Consider the following 24,326-nt stretch of genomic DNA (forward strand, 5'->3'; position numbering starts at 1 on the left):
TCCAAGCCTGCCGCACACAACCTGACGGTGCAGCCAGACCCCTACGTACACGTACATGACCTGGATGACCACATATATGACTACATACAGTCCACTGGCGTGGGTGGGCTGGACAACATGTAACTACCCCCAACTCATCAAAGTTGCGGCGCGAGTTGCCCAGTGGGTTGGCTCGCCGCCTGGACCACGCTTAAAGCCATCCTAGAGCAATTGTGATGTCTAGGACAGCGGCACGCCCAGTAATCCCCTAGCCCCAGCATTGCCCATGTTGCGAAACCCTGAGAGGTGTAAATAAGCAATCGTACATGCCTGGGGCGCCAGCCGCCACTGCCGCTGACCGCCAGCACTGCCAGCCGGCCCTGGCCGCCGCCGGCCCGCCGCTGTGCGCTGTTACAGCCGGCCCGGAAACACCCAGCGCATTCTCTCCTTCAACGGTGCCTCGGCCAAAACTGCTGGCCGAGGCGGCTGCGCCGCCGCCACGGCATCCGCCTCCGCTACAAAAACCGCTGGCCAATATGCTTGACGGCGCGGGACTGCTGGTAGCAACGCTGCCGCTGGCGTTTGCCGCCGCCGCCGCCGCGCCGGCACCGTGAACACTGCCGCCGAGTCCGATCAGTCCACCGTCGAAACGAAGCGCCGTGTTGGGGACCGCCGCCGGCCGGACCAGTAGCAAGGGCCTGCTACCGCCACCCACGGCAGTAGCATCACCAGCATCACCGCTGCCTGCTACAGCCCTCTGAGTTACGGACACGAGGCTCGCCGAGCGCATCGCCAATGTCAGGGCTAGCGGCAAGAACGGCAAGAAACGGAGCGGCAAGAAACGGGGCGGCCCGACGTGAGGAGCGGCAAGAAACGGAGCGGCAAGAAACGGGGGCGGCCCGACGTGCGTTGCGGCCTGCCCACAGAGGTTGGGCACGCCCAGGGCTCCTATCTTAATGTCTCCAGACATTAATCGGCCATTTTGGCCGTTTCCTAGACATTCCTTCCGGGGGCTAATGTCTGGGGTAAGACTTTGTTGGCCCGGGTTTGGGGCGGGTTTTGTCCGAATTCCTACGGAGAAGCCCCCAAACTGCCCTGTGCCCAGACAAAAGACGGCGGCCACCCGGCCGTTTTTGTCTGGAGCTAGACATTACCCCAAAAACAAGATACGGCCCCTGGGCACGCCCACGCCAGCATCATGGCGACGGCGCTGCTGCCAGCGCCCGCGCGGATGCCCTATTACGGCATGCATTCTCAAGTCAGTCAGGTGCTACGTCATCCTACCAAGAGTGAGGGCATTTATGGTACGCATGATCGCGCGCCGGTGCGGCCCGCTGCGGCATGCACTTATTGGCATGGCGCTTTGCGGCCCTTGAACATATGGCTGCAAAGACGTGCCGTTCCCAACGTCTGACATTCATGGCATCAAACACCCGTGTAACCCAGTTTCGGCCGCGGCTGATGGCGAAGGCCTTATAGGCGGTCCTTTCCTCCCCTGCCTTGGCCCTACCTCGGCATGCGAAGACATGAAATGGCCGCGAACGGTTACATGCACATGAGTGGCAGAAGTGCACGGCTTGGCAAAGCCGCGAAGGAGGCTTCCCACTGCAGATGTTGCGGCGTCTGGGCAGGCTGCTGGCGACCCGTATCTCATCCAGTAATGGCGCACCAGTCTGCCGCCCACATGCAGCGAAAGATATAGCATCACACCGACAGCGCACAAGGAGCGACGCAGCACCGTGCGCAGCACTAGGCCGCTTCGACAGCTGCGTATCCGGGCAATGTCAGTTGCACCCGTCCTTTGCCAGATCGCCGAAGCGACATGGACATGCACGAAAGCAGCAGTCGTCGCCAGGCAGCGAGTTGATCAACCAGTATTCCAGTTACCCGTACAACTGCTAGCAGCATGCTGTAAACCGCCCGCGTGTGCAGCTACACACGCGAGTACGATTCGCAGTGCTGCTGCGGGGCGGACCCCTCGCACCCCAGGGCACCCCTCGCGTCGCAATCCAGCCGTGCAAGCCGTGCACATTGCAAAAACGACAGCATGCAGCATGAGCAGGAGCAGGGCGGCCACAGAACCACCCTACCGACCTGAAAGAATTCCTCGAACATCCTCTCAACACTGCGACCGACGCAGGACCCCCCTGCCCCCCTTCTTCGCGTCCATGTGGTGCGTCCCGACACAACCTACGAACTATGGCGCGAGTGCCAGGCTGCGGTCGGCCCTTTGCAGCTTACCTACCCCTAACTAGCTAGAATAGTCAAGTGTGGAAATGCATAGTGAGGTGAATAATGCGCGTAGGAAGCAATGAAGTCCACGGCTGTCGTCCCACATGTTACCTCTATCAGCAATGAAGCCAGCGCGCTGGGGCAACATCGGAGGGCATCAGTGAAACGCCCTGCAACCGCCCTCGCCCTTCAAGGGCTGCTCTGCAAGTTCACTTGTAACGCTTACAAGTTTGCGGGTGACAATGCCCTCGTATAGATATCACAGTGGCAAGGAAGGGCTTTACCCGTAAAGCATGTTGCATCACCACAAGGTAGACACGAAACGTGATGGGTGCTCACCACGGTGAACCAGTTCTGTGCATACCGTATACTGCCTGCTGAGCTATGAATGCATTGAACATTGCACACCGAAGCCACGACTCCTCACCGAAACGCATAAGGTCTCAAACCATCAGCGTGTTGGGGACAGCATACTGTACACCGCTACCGCACCTGCGACAACAGGTTACGGCTCAGGACTCGGACGTTCTTGCAGTCCCCCTTGGCCGTGACGTGCAGAATTCAAACCCATACGCAGTTGGGGTTCTGCCTGCCGCAGTCAATATGTGGCGTGTCGTGACGTTTGCCCACCATTTGACTTCTTGGCTTGGCACGCACCTAGTGCGCTACGCTGGCTCCAAATGCAGCGGCAGCGGATGCACACGGTTGGCACCGCCTGCGCCACCGCTTCCACCACCGCCCACGGGGCTAGTCGGCGTAGCACCTCCCGCGGCCGCAGCCGCTGCTGCTGGTGCGAAAGGTGCTGTAGCAGGAGCTCTCCCAGGGGCAGTGGGAGAGGGTGTGCAGGCATGCGCGACAGCGCGCGGCCGGGCTGCATGCAAGGACCCCGGCTTTCCGCTGGGGCCGGCTGCCACGTGTGTGCTGCCGCCCAAAATCGTACTACTGCCGCCCGGCTGCGACGACGCCCAGAGGGGAAGCATCGCGGACTCCTCCTGCGCATACGGTGACGGCAGCGGCAGTAGCCTCGACGGCCCTGACGACGCATCGCCGCAGCCGCCCTCCGCCGGAGTGGCACTGCTGCCAGCACTGCGTCCAGCTTTGGAGCTGCTGCTGCCGCTGGGCCCTGGCAGGTCGCCAGCACCGCGGCACGGCACCTGTGCGGGCAGCGGCAGGAAGACGTCCGGCTCCGAGGAAGTGGACGTCTGTGCTGGCGCCTGCCAGGAGGGCAAGGCGCTGAACAGCTCGACGGCCTCGGCAACCGCCGCAGCTGCTGCCGCGCCGTTTGCGTTCCCCGCCGGGGCCGCGGCCGCGGCTGCGGCTGCGGACTCGAGATGATGTGTTGTGGTGAAGACAGAGACGGGGTCGCAGGGTGCGACTGCGGCCGAAGCTGCGGCGCCGGCATCAGCATTTGCACCCTCGAGCCCGCGAGTGCCCCAAGCCGTGGCATCACTCAACACCGCTGCGCGCCGTGGCGAGCCGCCGTGAACCCACTGGCCCTCCTGCTGCTGCTGCATGTAAGTGGCTGCTGCCCCATCGGAAGTAGCTGTCCCCGCTGCCAACCTAGCTGCAGAGGCGTCCGCACCGCGCGCAGCACCTGTCGCGCCGCCGACTGCAGAGGCCAGCGCCCGACGTGCCGCCGCTGCCCGCGACAACGAGTTAGCCGCTGCCCCGCCGTGGCCGCCGCCGGCCCCGCCGCCTCCGCCTGTCGTACCGCGAGCGCCGGTGACGGCCCGAGAGTTGCGCATCGGCATCGCCTGAGACCGTGGCCCCAGCGCCGCCAGCGACGCCGCCACTGCCGCTAGAACAGACCCTCCCTCGCGCTCCCCTCTAGTCTGTTGCGCCGGCGCGGCGCCAGCCGTCACAGGGCGCAGGTGTGAGTACCCGGCGCCGCCAACGCCTCCACCTGCGTGACCGTAGCCGTGCCCCATTGCTGCACCTGCGCCTGCAGCATCACGGTACAACGGGTGGCGGGCGGCCGAGGCGCCGGGACTGAGCACCGGGCTGATCTCGCCGCCCGCGCCCGGCGTGCGAGTGGGCGTGGAGCCTGCGGTCACGTCGCCAGCGGGCGAGCTGGAGGGCGATCCGGAGGCAGCGCTGCTGTCCACGCCGGCAGATGCAGGACGCCGAGACGCCGCCCAGCCTCCGACGCCGCCCGCGCCAGTAACGCTGCCGCCGCCGAGGGCGCGGGCATACAGGGCCAGAGCGCGGCCGCGCGCGCCAGCCGCCATGGCCAAGCCCGACCCCGAACCCGCCCCTGTTGCTGCTGTGGCAGCCACGCTCGGCGCCCGCAGCCTGCGCTCGTGCGGCAGGAGGCTGGACGCGCGGAGCATGGAAGCGGGCGAGCGACCCGTCAGGTCACCCGCGACCGCCAACCCCGCCACCGCGGCGCCAGATGCGGTAGCAGGTGCCATGCCCCCGCCACTGCTTGCGCCCACTGTACTGCTTGCTCCGCCCGTCGACGGCAGCCCACTGGAGGCGCCGGAAGCCACGCCCGCATCGCGACCGTCGTTGCTGCCGCCGACACGGCCGCCGTACAGCGACAGAGCCCGCCGAATGACACGGCGCTGGCGCTGGTACGGCGGCTCGTCGTCATGGGCGGCGCAGGCGTGGTCTGTTGTGCTGCCCGGCGGCCCGTAGGCGCTGTGCACGCCATCTGGTCCAGCTGCGCCGCCATCAAGGGCCGTACGGCGAGTGTACGGCCGGCGCCGGCTGGTCACTGAGCCAGCGCCAGTGCCAGTGCCGATGCCTCGAGCGGCCACCGAGAGGGCCAGCGGCGCGGGTGACGACTCCACTGACGAGCTTATAGCCGTTATGCCGCCTAGACCCGGCGAGCCGCAGCCATAGCGACCGCCGCCGGTGACACTGGCAGCGGCGCTGACGCCACCACCACTGGCACCGCTGGCGCTGACCCTCCCACTGACCCTGGCGAAGGCGGCACCGCTGCCGGTGCGGCTGCCACCGCGGCGCGCCGCCGCGCTGGCAGCGAGCGCCACCGCGAGCGCCGACAGAGGCGGAGAGCCGGCTCCACCGCCGCCGCGGCCGCCGCCGCCGCCGTGTGTGCTGACGGACAAGCCCCGGGCCCGGCGCACCGGGAAGACCGAGTCGTGGATGAGCACGAACGAGGGGTTGGACAGCGCCTGCAGGCAGTGATATGGCGGGTGACATTCGTAATTAGGTAAGGAAGTCGTAGACAGTAGACAATCTTGGGGAAAAGCAATCGTTACCGATGACGTCGACCAGCTGAGGGGCGGGGGCACGAGCGTGAGCGTGCACGTCTGCAGCCGGCCGAGGCCATGGCCGCTCCTAATGCAACGGCGCACGGCCTAGAGCATACTCATAAATGCGGGCCTTTAGTACTGTTCGCTACGCCTCCTACTGTCACGGAGGCACCGGCGCACAAATACGACGTTGTTCGCTATCATTTGGTCTGGATCAACAAACGTTAAGGTGTCACGCGCACCTTGGCTGTGTCCTCTGCCAGCTCCGCATCCATCTGCAGCTGCTGCACTCGCCGTCGCCTCCGCCGCCGCACCACAACCGCCGCCACGCCCGCTATCCCTATCGCCACAGCTGAACCCACGGCCACCGCGGCAGCCACCGTCGCCACCGCCGGTCCCCCGCCACCGCCGGCGGCACCCTGTGGGGAACCCTGCGGCTGCGGCACCTGGTCGCCTGGGACCAGGGAGGGTCCGCCTGCTGGAGAAAGGATGCCACCGCTTGGCCCGGATGCCTACAGAGGAAAGGAAAGGAGAGGCGCAGGAGGATGGGGTTACGTGCCCGAGCCGAAGGAATAGACCCCAGCAGGTTCAGACGACGGCGAACGGAATGGTTAGGCAGCCCTTCACGTGGCGGCGCGGGCGTGAACACGCGCAGTTTGGCGTGTCGTGGGCAAGTTATGACACGCTATCGGCGGCATGAACGGGGGGCGCCAGGAGTAAAGGGACACAGCCGAGGCAGCCCCCGCAACCTACAACAACAACGCCCGCACCCACCTGCGGTAGTGCCACTGGCTGCACCGCGCACGCCAGCGAGCTGCTCCTTCCGGACGTAGACCCTATCAGCGCTTGGGACAGCGGCGCTGTGTCGGTGCTGCTGCTGCTGCCCCCGCCACTCAGACTGCCGCCGCCACTGCAGGCTGTCGTGAAGGTCTCCAAACCCTGGCGGGACAGGGGCACTTGGTACAGCGCCCGCACCTGCGTCGACACGCTTATAGACTGCTTGGGCGCGGCGCAGACCGCAGTGACCGTACCACCGCCGTCCAGCCCGCCACCTCCCGCCGCCAGCTGCTGCGCCTGTTCCTGCTTCCACTCTATCACCGCGTCGTACACTTCCCCCGCCATGGTACTGCTACTGCTGCTGCTAGAGTTGTGCAGCCCTGCTACGGGCGTTGCGGCCGAACTGGTGTTGCCCTCTCCTGCGGCGCTATTCTGCTGCAGCAGCCTGGCTGAACTCCTGCGGCCGCCGCCGGCACCCTCTTCGTTGCTGGTGGCGCCGCTACCATTCTTCAGCGCCGTGCTGTTGCCGGTCGACGCCCCGCTGTCGGCGTCAGCAGTCGTCTGCACTTGCACCGTCAGCGTGAAGGAATGCTCGACAAGCAGCGGTGGCGGCTGCGAAGCCGCTGCCGCGACGTTGGTTAGTGACCCGCCTCCCACCGCCGGTGTGCTTAAGGCTTCAGGGCTACCGGCGGGCCCCCCCACAGGCACAGCCGTCGCCGGGTAGACGGGGCATTCGGCGCCGTAAATGCCATATGCGGGCGGCGGCGGCAGGCTGGGCGGCAACGCGACGGCCAGTGTCTCGGCGTCCCACCTCCGCGCCTGAGCCTGCGCCAGGCCCATACCGCCTTCACTGCGAACGCTGTGGACGTCAGTGCTGGCCAGACGACGACGGGATGGGGCCGCCGCTGCAGCGGCTGCGCTTGGTGTCGGCATGCGTGGCACGGGCGCAGTCCGCGGCGACGGCGACGGCGCGCCTGAGCTGCTGCCATTGCCAACGTCGCCCAGACAGAGGCAGGCGACGCCCACGCGCACGCCCCAGCGCGCCGTCAGCCGCTCACGCAGCACCGCTAGCCGCTGGGAGCTGCACACCAGGTCCTGCACAACCAAGAGCACAGGCCGCAGGAGGGACCGGAGCCGATTGCTGTGGTGGCACGCGACGGAGGATGCCCCAAACGGGCGGTTTACAGCGCCAGCACACAATGACGCAATGCTGGTTCCAAACGTGCGGTAACAACAACACAATACGCATGCGCATAGCGGACGCACCATTGCCTTTGTGCCCACGCCGCCACTGCTACTGTTGGTGCTGCGGTTATCGGCAGCACCGCTGCTGCCAGCTTCGTGCAGCGAGGCGGTGAGGTAAGCGAATATGACAACGCTCACGTTCCAGCTTAGCGCGACCACCTCCGTCGCTGCCGGGAACAGCTGCCGCAACTCTGCAGGTGATGAGTTGCAAGTCGGCCGTAACAGAGGCAATGGCGTTGATACTGCGGGCGTGCGCACAACAGCCAGCCTTCCAAACTGCAGGCAAGAAATCCGCCCCTTTGCGTCCCCCACGTGCCACAGCCAAGTTTCTACCACAGCCCACCCCATCAATCAAGCAAACCGTACAGTAAGCCCCTCCCATTTGCGAGCCCTGCGACCCACCTTGTGCGTCTTCGCTGCTCTGCCCCAGCGCACGGCCCTGCAACTGCAGCTCGCGGCTCAGCGTCAGCAGTGCCGCCGGCGGCGCTCCTTCCTGCTGCACCAGGTCCGCCGGGATGGACATGCCGTCCAGATCCACCACAGAAGGCGGCGGCGGCTGTTGCAGGGAGGCAGGCAGGCAGGGCTGCAATCAAACAAGTAAGGGCCATGAAGCAGCAGGCGGCAGGGGCTGCCCAGCGGTGCGCCTCAGCCTCGAGATATAGGAGAGGATGTGGCAAGCCCAAAGGAACAGGAGCAGCCCCTTCCCTCCCACGTACCGAGCTGGGGCTGGGCGACGGTGCTCCCGGCGACGACGGCTGAAGTGATGCGGGTGGCTCGCTCGCAGGAGTATCCGGGGGCGCCCACGACGGCGGCGGTGAATCTGGCACAGGCGGCTGCTCCTCAGGCAGCGGTAAGGGCGAGCTAGGAGGAGGACTGCTGCTCGGTGGAGGCGGAGACGAGGGCGGGCTTGCAGGCGGCGGCGATGGCTCCACCGGCAGCGGATAGGATGGCAGGGTCGCAAAAGGTGGGGGCGGCGAGGACGCGGTTGGGGGGTAGCTCGGAGGCGGCGAGTTGCGGCCGTCGGGATCGCCATACCCTGGGCTGCGGCGCGGTGGATACGTGGGTGCTTTTGTTGGTGGTGTGGGCGGCGGACGCGACGGTGGGACGCCTGGGTAGCTGCTGCTGCCGCTGCTGATGTCGCTGTGGCCATAGCGGCCGGGGGCCGGGGGCTTCTCGCGTCCGTTGCGAGGCGTCATGTCGTGCGCGGGAGCAGCGGCGGGAGCAGCGGCAGGCGTGCCCATTGCGAGCCCTGCGTTTGCCGATGGTGCTGCGGCTAGGAGCGTCCCGGCCGTCTTGTCGGCGGCCGCGGATAGCAGGTCCCGTCCATTATTGCCCAGCCTGTCGCCAGTGCTGGGTGCGGCAGCCGTCGGGCGCAGCAGGGGCACCGCAGCGACGAGCAGCAGCACCGCCAGCGCGACAAGGAACTCCGCGAAGGCGCATGTGCCTGCGCCTGAGCAACGCCGGCGATGCTGCCGGACGACCATTGAAGTGCACTTGTTCGAGCTCGCGCAGAGCTGCCATGCGGGGGCCGGTCCGGTAATAGTACCCACGGCAGCAGCTAGTCTTCTACCACATCGACGCGTGCAGATGACGCTGACATCTGCGTGTTCAGGAGCTGCGACCTACGACAGCAGGAATGTCAGCAATTAGCTGTAGCCTAGCACTCGATATTCAGACCGGGACATGCACGCAGCGTCAGGTCTGCACGTAAGGAGACACGCGGGTCCCCAAAAGCTTCTCCTCAAAAGGTACTTTTGCAGCTGCTACCGGCGCGGGCGAAGCGCGCAGCTCAACCGCTGTCCTCCCGGGGTACCTGTGAGGCGCTAGCTTCCCCTGGCCTCCCGAACCACAGGCCCGCAACGGCTATGTACAAACTGCGTTGTTTGCTAGCTTACAGCACCCAAGTCGCTGGCGACGGCAGAGCAGCTCCAGAAAACCTCAACCCCCTGACTGCCGGCAAGCGCACCTTGCGCTGCCGATGACAACTTGTCGTCAATACATCGCCAGCTTCACAAAATATGTGCGCTTTTGATGGCTACAGGTGTATCACATAAACACTCGCTCTCCCAATTCTCGCGCGCGTGAGTAGAAGTCAATGCCAGCACGTATGAGCAATATATCGGGTAGACGTATACATTTTGATTTCTGTAAAAGACTACAAGCGTGGAGGTGGAGTCGAATCGTTAGAATGGCACGGTTTCACACGGCAGGCCGCAGAGCGCGAGGGCCCCCATTTCGAACCGTGAACAAACCGTCTTCACCAGTTTGCCCGTGACCATTGACACATCCTGAGACTCGCACGTCGTGGGAATGTGGTGCGGGTCTTAGGAGTGCCCCATATATGGTGCTGATGCTATTGACGCAAGCCGCAGGGTATTGCATGAGGCACGGCAAAGGGCAAGTCCTGCCCCCCAAGTATGCGAGCTCCGGAGTCCGCAATCACATTACTCCCATACGACCAGGGGAGCACCACTGCACATAAGCATAGTCCCGAGTGGGATGGCTGTAATCCCGGCCAACAAATCCCACAAGGCGGGTCAGGGCAAGAGGTCGCAGTAAGTCGCAGGCCTTATTGCCTGGCTAGCCATGCTCACCTCGTATGCCAAGCCGCGTCTTTCGCCGCTAACGCCTTCATGTATTGTTCACACCCACTGCCCACATCTTGTATATGCCCTCAGGGCCGCGGCGTCTACAAAGCGTAGATGAATTCTCCCGCGGCATCTACGCCCGGCAAATTTTCAAAAACGTCGCCCCCACCCCTGCACAGGGTGTCAAGGTCGCCAACGGGCGTACTATGACCAGGTGGTTCGGTTGGGCTCCGATTGTTCTAGAGGATTGGCAGGGCGGCATCCCGCGATATCCATGGCTCTCCACATCCGTGCCAGGCATTCCCCTGGTTCGTGTCACCACGCAAGCACTCGCCCGGCACCGTTCGCACCAGCGCGCTTTTCCAGGCCCCGCTATTAGAAACGACGGCGGGCTATGTCAACATAGCCAAATCCAGTCAGGCCCCGCAGCCGACCGCCTGATTTCCACCTTCCGGCGCAATGATACGATAAGCCGTATTGTACTTGCGGCTTCGACCAGAGGTCACACGCCCCAAAACCCTTGTCTGGATACTTGTTGTAACAAGTGACACCGGACACACACCTCATAGTAGCGGGTGCGGCGCCTCGGCCTTTTGCCCACACGCATCCGAGCCGATATAATGTCTTCCACTCTGTGGGCATCTTAGTTGCTGCAAACGAAAAAGGAATGTCCAAAACAAGCAATTTATGGCCGAACTGGCCAGCATGGCCTCCTTTTCCCTCGAGCGCCAGCCTCTCGGCTCCACCCCCTGCGACGTACCCGCCTCCGCCAGAGGTCCTATCAATTGGAGATGCTCAATATCAAGTCAGCGACAACCAGGTCCTTGACTCGTGAGTGTGGGCCCAGTCAATGACGTCTGTCTTTTGACGGGCGCGCTTGCTCATCGGCAAAATGCGAACTGAACAAGAATCGCAATGTTTTGAATCGTCTCGGTTGAACCGGAACCCAAGGGGCCCGGAGTCGGAGGCCCCGTGCCTTTCTTTGGCTGGCCCGTGGCGTTGTCCCGGCTGTCGCGTCATAAAGCTGCCGCTGTCCCACCGCATACAGGCTCTACATCAACATGGTGTGGGGTGGACTATGCATGATGGGGTTCATGATCCTGCGTGGCTGGCTCAAGGGCCCCGGCGCCGTGTTCCAACGCCGCCAGGTGTGCTCGACACGCGTGCCGTCACCGTGCCGTGACCGTGTTCCTTCAACTACACCCGCAGCTACAGCTGTACCCTCGCCTGTGCAGCAGTATGTACTGGTTGGGTCTCATACGGTGTGTCCACTGCGCCAGCTCCGCTGGTAATTTCGACGCGCGACGCGCCGGCTTCCACCAGCTCCCGCCCCTTCGACGTCCGCCTGCGCGCACCTCCCACTGCAACTCCAAACCGCAGGAGCTGCAAGACCTGTTCATGCGGCCGCCGCTCATGTTCGTGGGCACCATCAAGCAGATCTGGTGGGCTGTGATGCAAATAGGAGGCCGGGCTGGGGGTGGGACAATACGTTCGCATGGGTTGACCTCCAGTGGGGCCGGGGCCATTGCACCGGCGCAAGGCAATGTGGCCGCTCGGGAACGTCAAATGGTTTTGACGGGGCTGTGCGGCAACCCCGTCCCGCAGCGAATGGTTGGCAAGCGGTTGTGAAGTTTTATGACTTTGCGTTCAGGCCTACCCAGCCGCCCACGAGCCTGCCTGCCTACCCGACCTCATGCCCGCCTGCCTGCCTGCCTGCTTGCCTGCCTGCCTGCCCTCTATGTTACCGTATCCCAGGAACTGGTTCAGCCCGCTGCTGTCCGTGTCGGACGCCGACATTATCCGCTCCGCCGGCTATGACGCACTGGTGCTGACGCGTGTGCTGCAGATCGGGCTACAGGTGGGGGCGGGGCGGGTACGGGTGCGGGTGCGGAACGGGGTGGGCAGTCAACTTTGAAGCCATAGGTGGGCGGACAGTGCGTGCTCGCGTCTGTGCAGCGCCTTTGGACAGGGTACTCGGCCCCAACAGCCAGTCTTACAGCTGGAGAGTCCAAAGTCCCGGCTCCAGAGCTTGTTGTGCACGCCCGTACATCCCGTCCTGTTGCAGATGTTCACGTTCATGGCCATCTTCGGGGTGGGCGTCAGTAAGTGGCGTCGAGCGTGTGTGTTTTAGGGAAGCACAAGGGGGAAGGGTCGACACTTGTTCCCAATCGAACAGCGGGCCGCAGTCGTCGGATGTGTGTGTGTCTGTGTCTCAGGCTGTAGTGTAGGACTTTCACGTAGCTGTCCGAGTGGACGCCATATTGAATGCTGAGGTCCCTGCAGGGATGACGTGCAAGGGCATCTCCTGTCGACGGCGTACGGCTAGCGGCATAGTGCGCACATCGTGACGCCACAACTCCTCCTCCAACGCCTTGCAGCCTCACCGCGCCATGCCCCCCGCCTCCCCCTGCCTGCCTCAACTTGCAGTGATCCCCATCTACTACACCGGCGCCGGCCTGGCCACCAGCACCGCCGCCCTTGGCGACCTGTCCCGCATCTCTCTGGCCAACCTCATCCCCGGCTCCCTGGTGTACCTGGTGCCCTTCTTCTTCTGCTACCTATTCTCCGCGTAAGAGGCGGGTGGGCCGCCGGGATGGTGGCGGGGTGACCCGCAAGGTTGGGGTGGGGCGGTGGAGGTCGGGAGCGGGCGGGCAGGGTAGATTCGAGGGGCGCGGCGGATGCACCATGGGCAAAGGCAAGGGGACGCGGAAGTTGCACCCAGAGAGTGGGGAATGCGGCCGTTGCGCCATGCCCCGGCCCTGTACGAGGCCATTCCGTGCAGCCAACGGTGCGTGCGGCCAACCCCGGTGCCGCAGGTACGGCTGCTTCGTGCTGTGGATCAACTGCAAGGGCTACGTGCAGCTGCGCATGTCGTACTTTTTGTGCCTGGACGCGCTGCCGCATGAGGACGTGCTGGCGGCGGGGCAGTACCAGCTGGCGGAGCAGCAGGAGTGGGACGAGGCCAAGGAGGAGGCGGGCGCGGAGCAGGTGGCGGAGGAGGACGCGGAGCAGGCAGCGGCTGCGGGTCAGCCGCCGCTGCCTGCACCACTGCAGACGCAGCAGCAGAGGGTGCCGAAGGCGGCGAGCACTGGCACCAACGGCCCCGGGGGCGCAAAGGTGGCGCCAGGGCCGGGGTCGGCATCCGCAACCAGGCAGGGGCCGGGCCCGGTGGCGGAGGCGACTGAGCAGGCGCCGCCGCTGGCACCTGACACTGGGGGCAGCCCCACCGAGGGCGAGGCAGTGGGATTGTCCATCAATGAGGTGGAGCTGCAGCCGCGCAGCGGCAGCAGCGGCAGCAGCGGCGCAGCCGCCGCCGCCGGTGGCGGCGCAGCCGCGGCCCGGGCTGCCCTGTGCGACCCAGACACGGTCATGTCGCGTGCGTCATCGGCCACCACCTCCGTCGACCGCGGCAGCAACGACGCGGCGGCGGTGGCGGCGGCGGCGGCCGCGCCGGTGGACATGACCGCCGCCGGCGACACGCCGTACATGACCCTGCACGGCAGCTCCTGGCTGAACCTGTTCAACTTCTTCAACCCCTCGCTGCGCCTCATGCTGGACCACCTGGACTGGATGAACCCGCTGCAGGTGTGGGCGTGTCAGGGCGGGTGGTTGGGTGCTGCGTTGTGTCGTCTTGTGTGGAAGGCGTCGGAGTGAGCTTGAGTGCGTTGGGGTGCGGAACGGAGGCTTCCACAACTCGTCCCGTCCGCCGGGGCTGGCGGGAATGGGATGAGGTGGAGCCCGCCTTGCCCTGCCCGGATCGGGCGGGCAGTCACCCGGGATTCGGGCCACAGCCCTGTATACGACCGGAACTGTTGCGCCCCTTGCTGTGCCTCGCGTTTGCCCGGTGCGTGTGTGCCCGCAGCTGACCTCGGCGCTGTTCGGCGTGCGCAACATGCGGCTGCCCTCGCTGTACCGAGACGAGCCGCCCTACACCACCCGCATGTACGGCCGCAGCCAGAAGCTGAGGCAGTGGGACGATCAGGTGCGCGGCTGCGGGGCTGGCGCTGCCGCTGCGTGCTGTGCGTGCTGCGTGTGGCAGGCGTGTGCATCGGATCCGGGACAGGGCTTGGGGAGGACGGGGTGTGGCGCAGGCACGCAGGCACGCGTGCACGTGGATTTACGAGGTTTACTAGGCCTCACATGTGGCCCAACAGCTTCTGTGCACCTTCGTTGACCGGACGTTTCACGCGCCGCCTCCGCGCCTGCCTCCCTGACCCCGGCCACCCGTGTACGGCACTGCAGGTGGCGGACTCGCTTTGGGGCGGCGTCCCGCTGCGTGGCGTGCCGGGGCCGCAGCAGTCCCTGGATTTGGAGGACCTTGACGTGGAGGGCGGCCAGCAGCACAAGGAGGAGAAGAATCCGGATCCAGGCCACGCCGGATCCAAGCCGGATCTTGACAACCTGGTGAACAGCAGCGAGGGGGAGGAGGAGCGGGATGAGGGCGCGGACGGCGGCAGCGTGTGGGCCAGCCGCGACCTGCCGGCTGTGTTGCCCTACTGGCGGCCGCTCAAGGTGCAGCTGAAGCTGGGCGCCCGCGCGGGCAAGGTGCGTGGGGCGAACACACGCAACGTAAGGAAAGGGGGAGGGAGCCTTGATGTGGCGAGCGCTGAAGTTGCGGCTCCGCCGGAAGTCCGGCGTACGCCTCCGGAACCTCTCCCTTGACCTTGGAGCTGAGGCCCTCATGATCCCTGTTGCTGCACACCGACGCACGCGCACATACATCACACTTATGAACACACGCGACCACAACAATTACAGGTGCCAGCCTCAGAGACGGGCCACGTCCATCCGCTGCCGCCCGCGCCCGAAGGCCGGCAGCCACTGCCCGTGTCTTTGGCGCCGCCGCCGGAGCACCTGCGCCGACGCATCGCCGCCGCGCACCGCGCCACCGCCAACGCAGCCGTCGCCGCCGGCATCCAGCCCTACGCGTCGGGGCCGGCAGGCGGCCCCTGTGGAAACCCAGCGAGTCCTTTTGCCGTCCCCGGTGCGGGCGCGGGCACTGCCGGGCCGGGCCCGGCGGGAACCAAGTCGAGGCTGCGGGTCGGCAGCGAGGCGGGCGCCAGCCGCTGGGCGGGACTGATGCCGTACTTCATGCTGCGGCACACAATGCCCGGCCGCCGCGGCGGCGGCGGCGGCGTCGCCTCGCACCACCACCTCAGCGGCCAAGACTCCAACGCGGGGACGCCCAAGTCCGCAAAGGCGGCGGCGGCCAGCAACCCGTCAGGCAGCCTCACTATGATTGAGAGCGCGTGGGACCTGATCAGCCGCCCGCTGCAACCGCTGCTCGCGGGCAAGCGCAACACGCGGCTGAGGCAGATTGTGCAGGTGCGCCCCTGACGCTAGCTAGCTTGCGCAGCTCGCAGGTTTGAGGTCCTTACTACGCAGTGCCGGCAACGGCTATTGCAGGACTGCGGCTAACCACCCAGCTATGGCGGGGGTCTGGTAGATGTGGGCGGTGTCCTTGACAGCATGTGAGCCCTGTTGAACGCAGCTAATGGTGCCGTGTTTCCTTTTCTGAAACGTAGGTCCCTGTACCCACAGCCCTGCCAGAAGCACTACTGCAGCCAGGTCAGCAGGGGCAGCAGCAGCAGCAACCGCACAGCAGCAACCGTATTCAACAGGTTCGCGCCGGGCTCGCCGGTGCGGGTGGGTCGGGCGGCCTCTCGCCCGTTGTCTCCACTGCCAACTTGCCTGGACTTCTGTTCCGCGGTGGCGGCAGCGGCGGCGGACGCGCTGCCGCAGTGGTGGCGGCCGTGGCGGAGGCGGCCGCCGTCGCGGCGGCGGCGGCGGAGGCGGCGGACGCGCCCTACCTCCGGAGCAGGGCCGCGGCCGCGGCTGAAGATGGCATTGAAGGGTCCGGTGGCTTGATGGCGGGTGCTGGCCCGGGTGTAGAGGGGTTTGGTCCGGAGCCGGAGGCCGTCCGGCTGGTGAATGCGCGGCACTACGTTGTGCTGATCACGTCCGTCAACATGCAGCATGGTCCCTCCTGGATTGAGCGTGAGTCGCGCAAAGCGGGGCTCAAGAGGCAGCGGCTGGCGCAGCTGAGGCGGTGAAACCAGTCGAGCCGGGGGATGCTGTTGCGCTTCTCTCTCGTCCAGCGGTGCCTGCGGTCCTACTTTCATTCTGGGGGCGTGTTTTGCGTGCTCGCGACCGCTAAGGCTGCTGCCTGCACCCTCCTGCGCTCCTCATCACCCGCGTAGGCATGGGCGCGGTGACCTACATTATGGTTGCCACCACGCGCGCCCGCATACACAAGCTGTTCGGCGTCGCCACCCACCAGATTGGCATTGGCGTGGTGCGTGACAGGCCAAGGGGCTGGGTGGGCGTGCGGCATGTGGGCGGGCGGGCGGGCCGAGAATCTGGGGTGGTTGACTGAGGGCCTAAGAGCACCTGGCGCCGTCATCTGTGGCCTGCCCCGCGTTCCGCGTCCTCCTGCTCCTCATCCCTCTTAGCTTCTAGCTCCACGTAAGCTGTGTCTGCACCAGAACTCGGAACCAACTCGGGACCCACTCGGAAGCAAGCAATCCAACCTGCCCGTTGTTGCTCGCGCAGGCCGCGCGGGCGGACGTGTCGGGCGCCGGCGGGCCGGACGGCCCGACCGACGACCAGCTGGTCCACAGGCGCTGGGACCGCTGGGTGGGCGCCGACATCCTGCGCAACGTGCGGCGCTACTACGCGCTCTTCTACAACACCGTGAAGCCGTACGAGCAGGTGGATCTGGACGATGAGGATCTGGTGGATCCAGATGGCGTGTACGGCGCGGCGGCGGCGGCGGCCCAGGCAGACGCCGACGCCGAAGCTGACGCAGCGGAGGCGGCCCTGGTATTGGGCGGGCCCGACGCCGCGGAGGAGGGCTCCTTAAAGGACAAGAAGAGCATCTTCAGATTCGCGCATAAGTCCGCCAGCCTCAGGGCGAGTGCCGTTGCGGCCGCAGTGCCACCATCGCCGCCAGCAGCGCCCCCAGCAGCCACGGCGGCGCCGGGGCCGGTGGCGGAGGCTACGCTCCCGCCCACTGCCGCAGACGACGGCGCCGTCATCAGCAGCAGCGAGCTCGCTGCGACTGCGGCGACTGCGGCGGACAGCGCCGGCGCCGCAGTGGCGCCGCCGCCCGCAGCAGGCCCCGCGCCGCCGGTCATCACGGAGGCCATCGGTGGCTCCGCACCGCAGGTGCTGCAGACCAGCGCCGCGTCGCCCATGTACGACGGCCGGCACCACCCCTTGGCGGCCACCGCCTCCGTCCCGGCGCCCAGCTCAGCCGGCCCCTCCCGCGCCGCGGTCGGCGCCGCCGCCAGTGTGCGCTTCACCCGCGGCCCCAGCGCCACCCTGGGCCGTCCCGGCTCCGTTCGCTTTAGCAAGCTGCCGCACCTGCCCCGCGGCGATGCCGCCCTGGCGGAGAAGGCCGTGCGCGAGGCGGCGGCGGCGGAGGCGGCGCGCGGCGAGGCGGAGGAGGACCCCGCGGGCGCGGCGGTGGCTGGCGTTCTGCGGGAGCTGTACCCCGCGTCCTTCCTGGGCCTGTGAGTAGTCGGTAGGATGTGGGGCGTGGGGCGTAGGGTCGGGCTGGGCCTCTGGGCAAGAACGGAAATCTGGATTGTGTGGGGCTTGGCGCTGGTGGAGGCAGAGGGACCGACCATGGCTAGTGCGCGAGCAGCCGCTGCAGGCAGGCAGGCAGGGGCGCTGTGACACTCCTGTCCTTGTACCGCCGGCGCGTCCTCTTTCACCGCCTGCCCTGGCGCCGCCTGCCCTGGCACCGCCTCACCTCTTTCACCGCCACCCCTGGCACTGCGCAGGGTGCCCGTCATCGACCACGACTCGGTGGAGAAGCTCATTGCGGCCTGGGACCGGGCCATGTGGGCGCTGACCGCCGCGCTGCGGGAGCTGCGACTGGCTGAAGCCGCCAACGCGCACCTGGACGAGGAGGCGGCGGGCGCAGCCGCGGACAAGATGGAGGGCGGCGGGGGCGATGGGGGCGGCTCCGCCGCCGCCGGAAGCAATGGCCAGAAGCACGGGCTGAACGGCGGCGCGGGCAAGGGCGGGCAGCACGGGAAGCACAAGGTCAAGGGGGGTTGCGGCGGCTGCCGCAAGGTGAAGCGCGTGCCGGAGGACGAGATGAATCTGCTGCGGGAGAGCGTGATGAAGGCCAAGGTTACCGTGAAGGCGCTGGAGGGGCAGATTGAGGAGGAGCGCGCGCGTGTGCTGCGTGTGCCGCTTGGCACGGCGTACTTCGCCTTCTTCAACTGCTCGCAGGTGGGTCTCGGGCTCAGCGCGTGTCGGTTGCTGCGGTAGTAGTGGCGGGCTGTGGTCCGGGCGGCCGGGTTGGGACTGCCGCGCACGCTGTCAGGACGAGATGCCTGCCGCCGCACGCCGCGGGCCCCCGCACGGCCCGCCTCCTGCGACAGCCCGTGCTCCGGTACATGCTGTGTGACTTCGCCTTGCCAATTATATGCAATGCCCACCGCTCTTGACCGTTGTTTCGCCATTCCCGTGTGCTCTCTCCCTCTCCCTTACACACGCGCACACAGACACACACACACACAAACACAAACACACAAACACACACAAACACACTCTCAGCTCATTATGCCTAACGCAGTCTCGACCTCTTCCCCGTGCCGTATCTACACACACACACACACACACACACACACACACACACACACACACACACACACACACGCAGGACGCCCAGATGTTGGCGCAGTGCCAGCGTGTGGTGCCGCCGCAGGGCCCCGCCATGTTGCTGTCCTTCACCGCCGAGCCCGCGCCCGCGCCCGACGACGTGGCGTGGCCCAACCTGTGGAGCACCCGGCCCTGGCAGCAGATCCCCCGCCAGGTGAGGGAGGAGAGGCAGGGAGGGAGGGTTGCCGCGCAGCGGTGTGCGCAGCATGGCTTGCGAATCCCTGGGCATGGCTCTATGCGGGCCTGTTACTGATAGCTGGCGTCGCCGAGGCTCCCTCCCTTTCCGCTAACGTCTGCCCCCGCGCTGCCGGCCGGCCGCCCCGCCCGCCCCACTCCCCGCACACACGGCATGCAGCTGGGTGCGCTGCTGCTGCTCTCCATCATCTTCCTCATCCCCATCGGAGCTGTGCAGGGTGCGTAGGCGGGGCTGCTTGGCTGGTGCGGTGTGCCCGGTGTTCCATGGATGAGTTGGTTCCTTCAAAAAGCCGACATACCAGGCCGTGTTACACACGCGCGCACGCACACACATATACACACCACGCGCCACACACATGCAAATTCTATGTTTTCGTTTGACGTGGTGTGACACGCGCACGCACACGCACGCCCACATGCAGGTATCATCTCAAACCTGGACGTGGCACTGTGCGCGGGCAACCCCAGCGGCACCACCGAGGGCGGTGCAACACCCACGAGCAGCACCAACCAGCTCTATCTCGACTGGTTCTGCAACCCCGGCGTGAGTCGCTTCCTAGAGCAGGAACCGCTGGCTTGGACATTACTGCATAGATAGGAGTTTCGTCTACACACACGCGCGCGCCCGCCAGCATACATACACGCATGCGTGTGCCGTTTCCACTAGAGTCATGCGCGCGGCGTGCATTGTTGCCCTCCGTGTGTATTGCAGACGTTTGCGGGCCGCATCGCGAAGAGCCTGGTCACGGGTGTTCTGCCCTCCGTGCTGGGCATGGTGTGGACGTCCGTGGTCATGCCGCACCTGCTTTTCATGTGCAGCAGCCTGTCGCGCAGGTGAGAGGCCGTGAGGGCCTGGTGGGGAGGGGAGGGAAGGGCAGGGGAGGGCGGGGCAGGGGAGGGCGGGGCGGGGAGGGCAGGGGAGGGCAGGGTGGGGAGGGCAGGGTGGGGAGGGCAGGGTGGGGAGGGCAGGGTGGGGAGGGCAGGGTGGGGAGGGCAGGGGAGGGCGGGGCAGGGCAGGGGAGGGCGGGGATGGAGGAGCGGGGCGGGCAGGGCAGGGGAGGGAGGCTTGGCACATGTGAAATCTGCAGTCCAAACCGGGTGGCGGGGGAACTGGGCGCCTGAAGGGGACGGCAAGCGTGCCCAGGGCGGCACCAGGCGCCAAGGACTGGTGGCACTGGCGGTTTCGGGTCCGGCACACGAAGGCAAAGGCTTGAAGTATTGTTGATTATTCCCGGAATGCGCGTGTTGCTCGCGCAGGCGCAAGTCGCTCAGCGCCCAAGACCGTGAGATGCAGGGTAAGCGCGCACTTCCTGTCTGGGGTCCAGAGCAGGGTGTTCGTTCTCCACGTCACTGGCTCGTGAACTGCGTCAGCAGGTCCCTCTTGTAACCAATGCAATCTGTCTGCCTCGCTTCGTCGTTGCTCAGAGACACACGCTCCTCCTTCGCCTGCAGCTTGAAAGGACAGACATGCACACACAAACACACACATACACACACACACACACACACACATCGCTGTCGCCATTTTCCCTGCTCGTGACACTTGCTCGCTGCCGCCCCTGTGCCTGCAATTCCTCTATCACCCGTAGGTGAGCTCGACTACGACCAGCGGGCGGGAATCAGGGAATTAGGCGTGCTGGGTCAACGTTGTAGCGCGCCCAGGGCGCGGCGCATACAATGCATATGGGTGCCACTCGGGGTCAGGTCGTTCGTCGATCGCCCGAGGGGGGGTTCCAGGCTTTTTGCGGGTAAGTATGACTACCGGGGTCGACGCGGCTACAAGACGCTCGGTATCGGTAGGTATTCGTAAGTAACTCCGTCGCGCCGTCTGGGCGGGCTTCGTTTTGTTGTTTTCTTTTCAACACACACACACACACACGCGCGTCCTCACCAACACACACGCCCTCACCTACACACACTCTGCAGCCTGGTTCTTCTGGTACTCGCTGTTCAACACCTTCCTGGGAGCGGTGCTGGGAGGTGGAGTGTTCAGCCAGATCGGCGTGTACCTCAAGGACCCTTCCTCCCTGCTGGAGCACATCGGAAAAGGTGGGTGGGGGGCCTTTGACAATACATAATGAAAGAAGAAGACGCGCAGTCATAGCCAGGCACATTGGTGCACGGGGGCGGGCGTGCCAGGGGGCGGGCGTGTGGCGGGGCGGTGTTGCGCTGAATGCTAGGCGGTCTGCATCTGCGGTGCGCTCGTGCCCAGCTGCCACGCCACGTCCACACACGCTCTCTCACATGCACGTGCTGCCACCTGTCCCACCTCTTGTGGCCCTCTGCCTCACTCCCTCCCTCGCTCCCTCCCCTCACAGCGCTGCCCAGCACCGCCAACTTCTTCATCCAGTACGTCATCGCGCGCGCCGTGTTCAACAACACCCTGCGCTTCATCTGGTGAGTACGGGAGGCGAGAGGGCAAAATGCGCTTGTTGTTTGATCCTGTACTGGTCCGACGGCCCTGATTCCTTCACCCTCCCTTCCCTTCCTCGCTTGTTTTTTTGATGTGACTTCTTCCATTGCCCTTACCCTGTTCCCGGCCCTAACCTCGCCATTCGTTCCCTTCATCCTCCCACCCCCCTTCCCTCATCCTCCCCTCCCGCTCCATTCCCCCTCCCTTCCCCCTCCCTTTCCCCTCCACTCGCCACCATCCCATTCATCCTTGCCTCCCTCCACCGCCCGCCGCCGCCCCCGCTGCACACAGGCCACACGCGGGCCAGATGCTCGCCGCCATCATCCGCACACTGCTGCGAGCCGACATCCCCAAGAACATGGTGCGCGCGGCCTTTGCGCACATGGTGCCCTCCGCGCGCGCTGCCACCTTCTACAACGTCATCCTGCAGGTGCCTGAGCGAGGGGGCGTGGGGCCCGCGGGGGGGGGGGTTGTAAATACCAGCCCAAACTGAACCAAGCCCAATGCAAAAGAGCGAGGACGAGAAGGTGGGGTGGGGGAGAAGGCGCCGTTGGGTCGGGGCCTAGGCGTGGGTAAGGGCACCTGTACCGGTACATGCGGCAGGCGGCTTAAGGCCGGGTGCTTCGGCGGTGGAAAAGCTTTGTCCCGCCACGCCTTGCCCGCTCCCCATCAACCCCACAACTTAGCTTCTCCCTACTAAATCATGAATGTAACCCCCACTGCCCGCCCCAGATCTTCATGTTCAGCAGCGCCTTCGCCGTGGCCGCGCCCATCATCCTGCCCTGCGCCTGGTTCTTCTTCCTCACCGGCTTCTTCGCCTACCGCTACAGCCTGCTCTACATATACGAGCGCAGCTATGAGTCAGGTGCGTGCGTGTGAGCGTGTACGGGAGGGCCGGTGCCTTCGCGGGTGCGGGTTGCCGGTGCGGGTGCGGGTGCATGCGGGCCTGGATGCGTGTCGGGGTGTGTGTGCACAGGCCAGGTGGCGCCGCCGCCTTTCAGCACACCGCTGAGGCCGCGACGCCGCAGCACAGGCCGTTGCCCTCCATGCACTCCAAGGCCCATGGATGGCCATCATGTTGCCATGCCCGCTCTATCCCCCGACCGTTCTGTCCCTCTGTGCTACAACACCCAACTGTATGTCTCCGCTGTGCTGCACGTGCACGTGCTGCGCATGCTGCACATGCAGGCGGGCGCATGTGGCCGGTGTTGTTCGGCGAGATCGTGGGCTGTCTCATTATCATGGAGTTCTTCACCACCGCCGTACTCATCAGCAACGAGGCGTGGACGCCCGGCATCGTGCTTGTCTGCACCCTCACGCCCGCGCTGGTGGTGAGTACCGGCCCGACCCGCGAGCTTGCTCAAAGAAGTTTTTGTTGTTTAGGATGGAGCTACCGTGTATCTTCTCCTTGCCCGTCAAGAGACAGATGTGGTTAAGTCGCCCCCTTGGCTCCTCAAGACCACTCGGCCACTATGGCGCTGTTCCTACTAAATTTTGACAATTCATACTTGTAATCGCATGTTCGGGCTGGCTTAAACTTTGGATAACAGGATTCGCCAAAGATTTCGTGGGCGGCTATCCCCCGTGCCCGCAGGTGTTCTGGCGCTTCTGCGACCGCGCCTACCTCAAGCCGCTGCACCACCCGCCGCTCACGCTGGTGGCGCGCGAGCCGCTGGGCGTGCGGGTGGATCCCCTGGTCTACATGCCGCCCGCGCTCAGGTGCGAGGCCGGGCGGGGTGGGGTGGTACTGGAAAGCAGGGGCTGCAGGCCGCGTGCACGGCGCAGTGCGCGCATCTGCAAGCGGCGCAGGCCGGCTGGCCGGCCTTGCGGCTTCGGCCCATGCGAACGTGCATGTGCCCAATTGGGACGGGTTTGCGCGTTCTGATGATCTGACGCTCTGCCCTGTTGCTCCTCCCCGATACAATTGCCATGCAGGCCCGGTGCGCTGGGCTGGTACCCCGAGCAGGGCAAGGTGTGGGAGAAGTACGGCATCCCCAAGCACTGGTAAAACGCCTGTGTATTGGAAAAGCATCAAGAAAAGGGAACACACAAGGGCTGTGTGTGAATGAGCACAAGGGAGGAACGCAGAGTGTGTGCACGGCTGCGGCGGCTGTTGCAACAGGTGTGGGACAGTCGTGGCCTCGCATGCGGGCTGGTGGGCCTAGCGTTTTGTGTGGGGGGAGGGCGGGGGGCTGCGGCACGAGCCCAGTGCGGTTTGAGCTTTGCACGGAAGCCAGTGCATTGGGGCATTAAATTAGCATATTGAGAGACATATCGTGCGCTACGTGAGTCACAATATCTTCGTGTGTATTATCCGGGTGCAATCAGCGCGGATTTGCTCGGCTTAGTGATCGGATCTGCATGACACGTTCGAACAGTGAGAGCTTATTTACATGGCTGAACACACGGTAGTTTGATGTGTATATTAGTGTGTGGATTTCAGGGCAACTCATTTTCGCAAACTGAGCACTACCAGATCAGGACCAAACACGCGCGTGCTCCGTGGTCAATGTGTTCCTGGATTGCCACATCACGCACCTAATACATCGTGTGATTGCATATTTAAAATCTGTGACAATGGGCGAGCTGCGCGCGCTGCAACCCTCGGCTCTGTTTCTTGAAGCGTGTGCGTGCGTCCCGAGCGGCCGCGCGTCGGCCCGCGCACAACATAGCAAAGCGCCCTTGGCCCACGCGCGCCTGTGATGCTTTGGGTCGGGTCAACACGAGCTTGGGTCCGGGGCTCCGGGCCTTGATGTGGCCGCGCGTCAGGCGCTGCCGGACTGCCGGTGGACTGGAAAGGTGCAAAGGCGATGGGGGTACAGGAACGCCGTCACCGCGCAGCGTCGAGCGTTGCAAAAGGCGTTTTGGCGCGGATTTGGCGGTATCTGAGACGGGCGTGCCCCCTAGGGCGCAGATGCTGGGGGAGGGAACATCTACGCTGTGTAGACGCCGGGGGCCTGAGGGCACTTGCAAGACACGGGCACTGCCCTCTCCAGCAGCCGA

The 24,326-nt window shown here is 65.3% G+C and overlaps 2 protein-coding genes across 2 annotated transcripts; one reads left to right on the forward strand and one right to left on the reverse strand.

Annotated features, from left to right (window-relative positions):
• Positions 1-1,512: 1,512 nt before the first annotated feature.
• Positions 1,513-9,605, reverse strand: CHLRE_17g738100v5 (uncharacterized protein). The gene is made up of 7 exons (XM_043072591.1): positions 9,418-9,605; positions 8,168-9,073; positions 7,854-8,007; positions 7,473-7,642; positions 6,204-7,301; positions 5,672-5,941; positions 1,513-5,348 (listed from the first exon to the last, which is right to left on the reverse strand). The coding sequence occupies exons 2-7, from the start codon at positions 8,933-8,935 to the stop codon at positions 2,877-2,879; spliced, it is 4,932 nt and encodes a 1,643-aa protein (XP_042915050.1). The 5' UTR covers positions 8,936-9,073; positions 9,418-9,605; the 3' UTR covers positions 1,513-2,876.
• A 900-nt stretch (positions 9,606-10,505) lies between these two features.
• On the forward strand, positions 10,506-24,312 carry CHLRE_17g738150v5 (uncharacterized protein). Its single transcript, XM_043072592.1, has 26 exons — positions 10,506-10,870; positions 11,088-11,187; positions 11,420-11,481; positions 11,795-11,897; positions 12,105-12,141; positions 12,467-12,608; positions 12,856-13,624; positions 13,902-14,021; positions 14,282-14,584; positions 14,798-15,364; positions 15,565-16,036; positions 16,240-16,334; positions 16,592-17,553; positions 17,827-18,283; positions 18,717-18,869; positions 19,071-19,128; positions 19,333-19,454; positions 19,623-19,744; positions 20,168-20,205; positions 20,837-20,959; positions 21,229-21,307; positions 21,615-21,753; positions 22,056-22,188; positions 22,512-22,654; positions 22,918-23,042; positions 23,259-24,312. The coding sequence occupies exons 1-26, from the start codon at positions 10,707-10,709 to the stop codon at positions 23,329-23,331; spliced, it is 5,661 nt and encodes a 1,886-aa protein (XP_042915051.1). The 5' UTR covers positions 10,506-10,706; the 3' UTR covers positions 23,332-24,312.
• Positions 24,313-24,326: the final 14 nt, after the last annotated feature.

Source organism: Chlamydomonas reinhardtii, chromosome 17 (assembly GCF_000002595.2).
Source record: "Chlamydomonas reinhardtii strain CC-503 cw92 mt+ chromosome 17, whole genome shotgun sequence".
NCBI lineage: Eukaryota > Viridiplantae > Chlorophyta > Chlorophyceae > Chlamydomonadales > Chlamydomonadaceae > Chlamydomonas > Chlamydomonas reinhardtii.

Coding starts and splice junctions, on each gene's coding strand:
- CHLRE_17g738100v5 (XM_043072591.1), bottom strand. CDS start 8,935: ATGGTCGTCCGGCAGCATCGCCGGCGTTGCTCAGGCGCAGGCACATGC. Junction 8,008..8,167: donor CGTCGCCCAGCCCCAGCTCG/GTACGTGGGAGG, acceptor TCCCTGCAACAG/CCGCCGCCGCCTTCTGTGGT. Junction 5,349..5,671: donor TGGCAGAGGACACAGCCAAG/GTGCGCGTGACA, acceptor CACTGCCTGCAG/GCGCTGTCCAACCCCTCGTT.
- CHLRE_17g738150v5 (XM_043072592.1), top strand. CDS start 10,707: ATGTCCAAAACAAGCAATTTATGGCCGAACTGGCCAGCATGGCCTCCT. Junction 12,609..12,855: donor TTCTGCTACCTATTCTCCGC/GTAAGAGGCGGG, acceptor CCGGTGCCGCAG/GTACGGCTGCTTCGTGCTGT. Junction 14,585..14,797: donor TGGGCGCCCGCGCGGGCAAG/GTGCGTGGGGCG, acceptor CAACAATTACAG/GTGCCAGCCTCAGAGACGGG.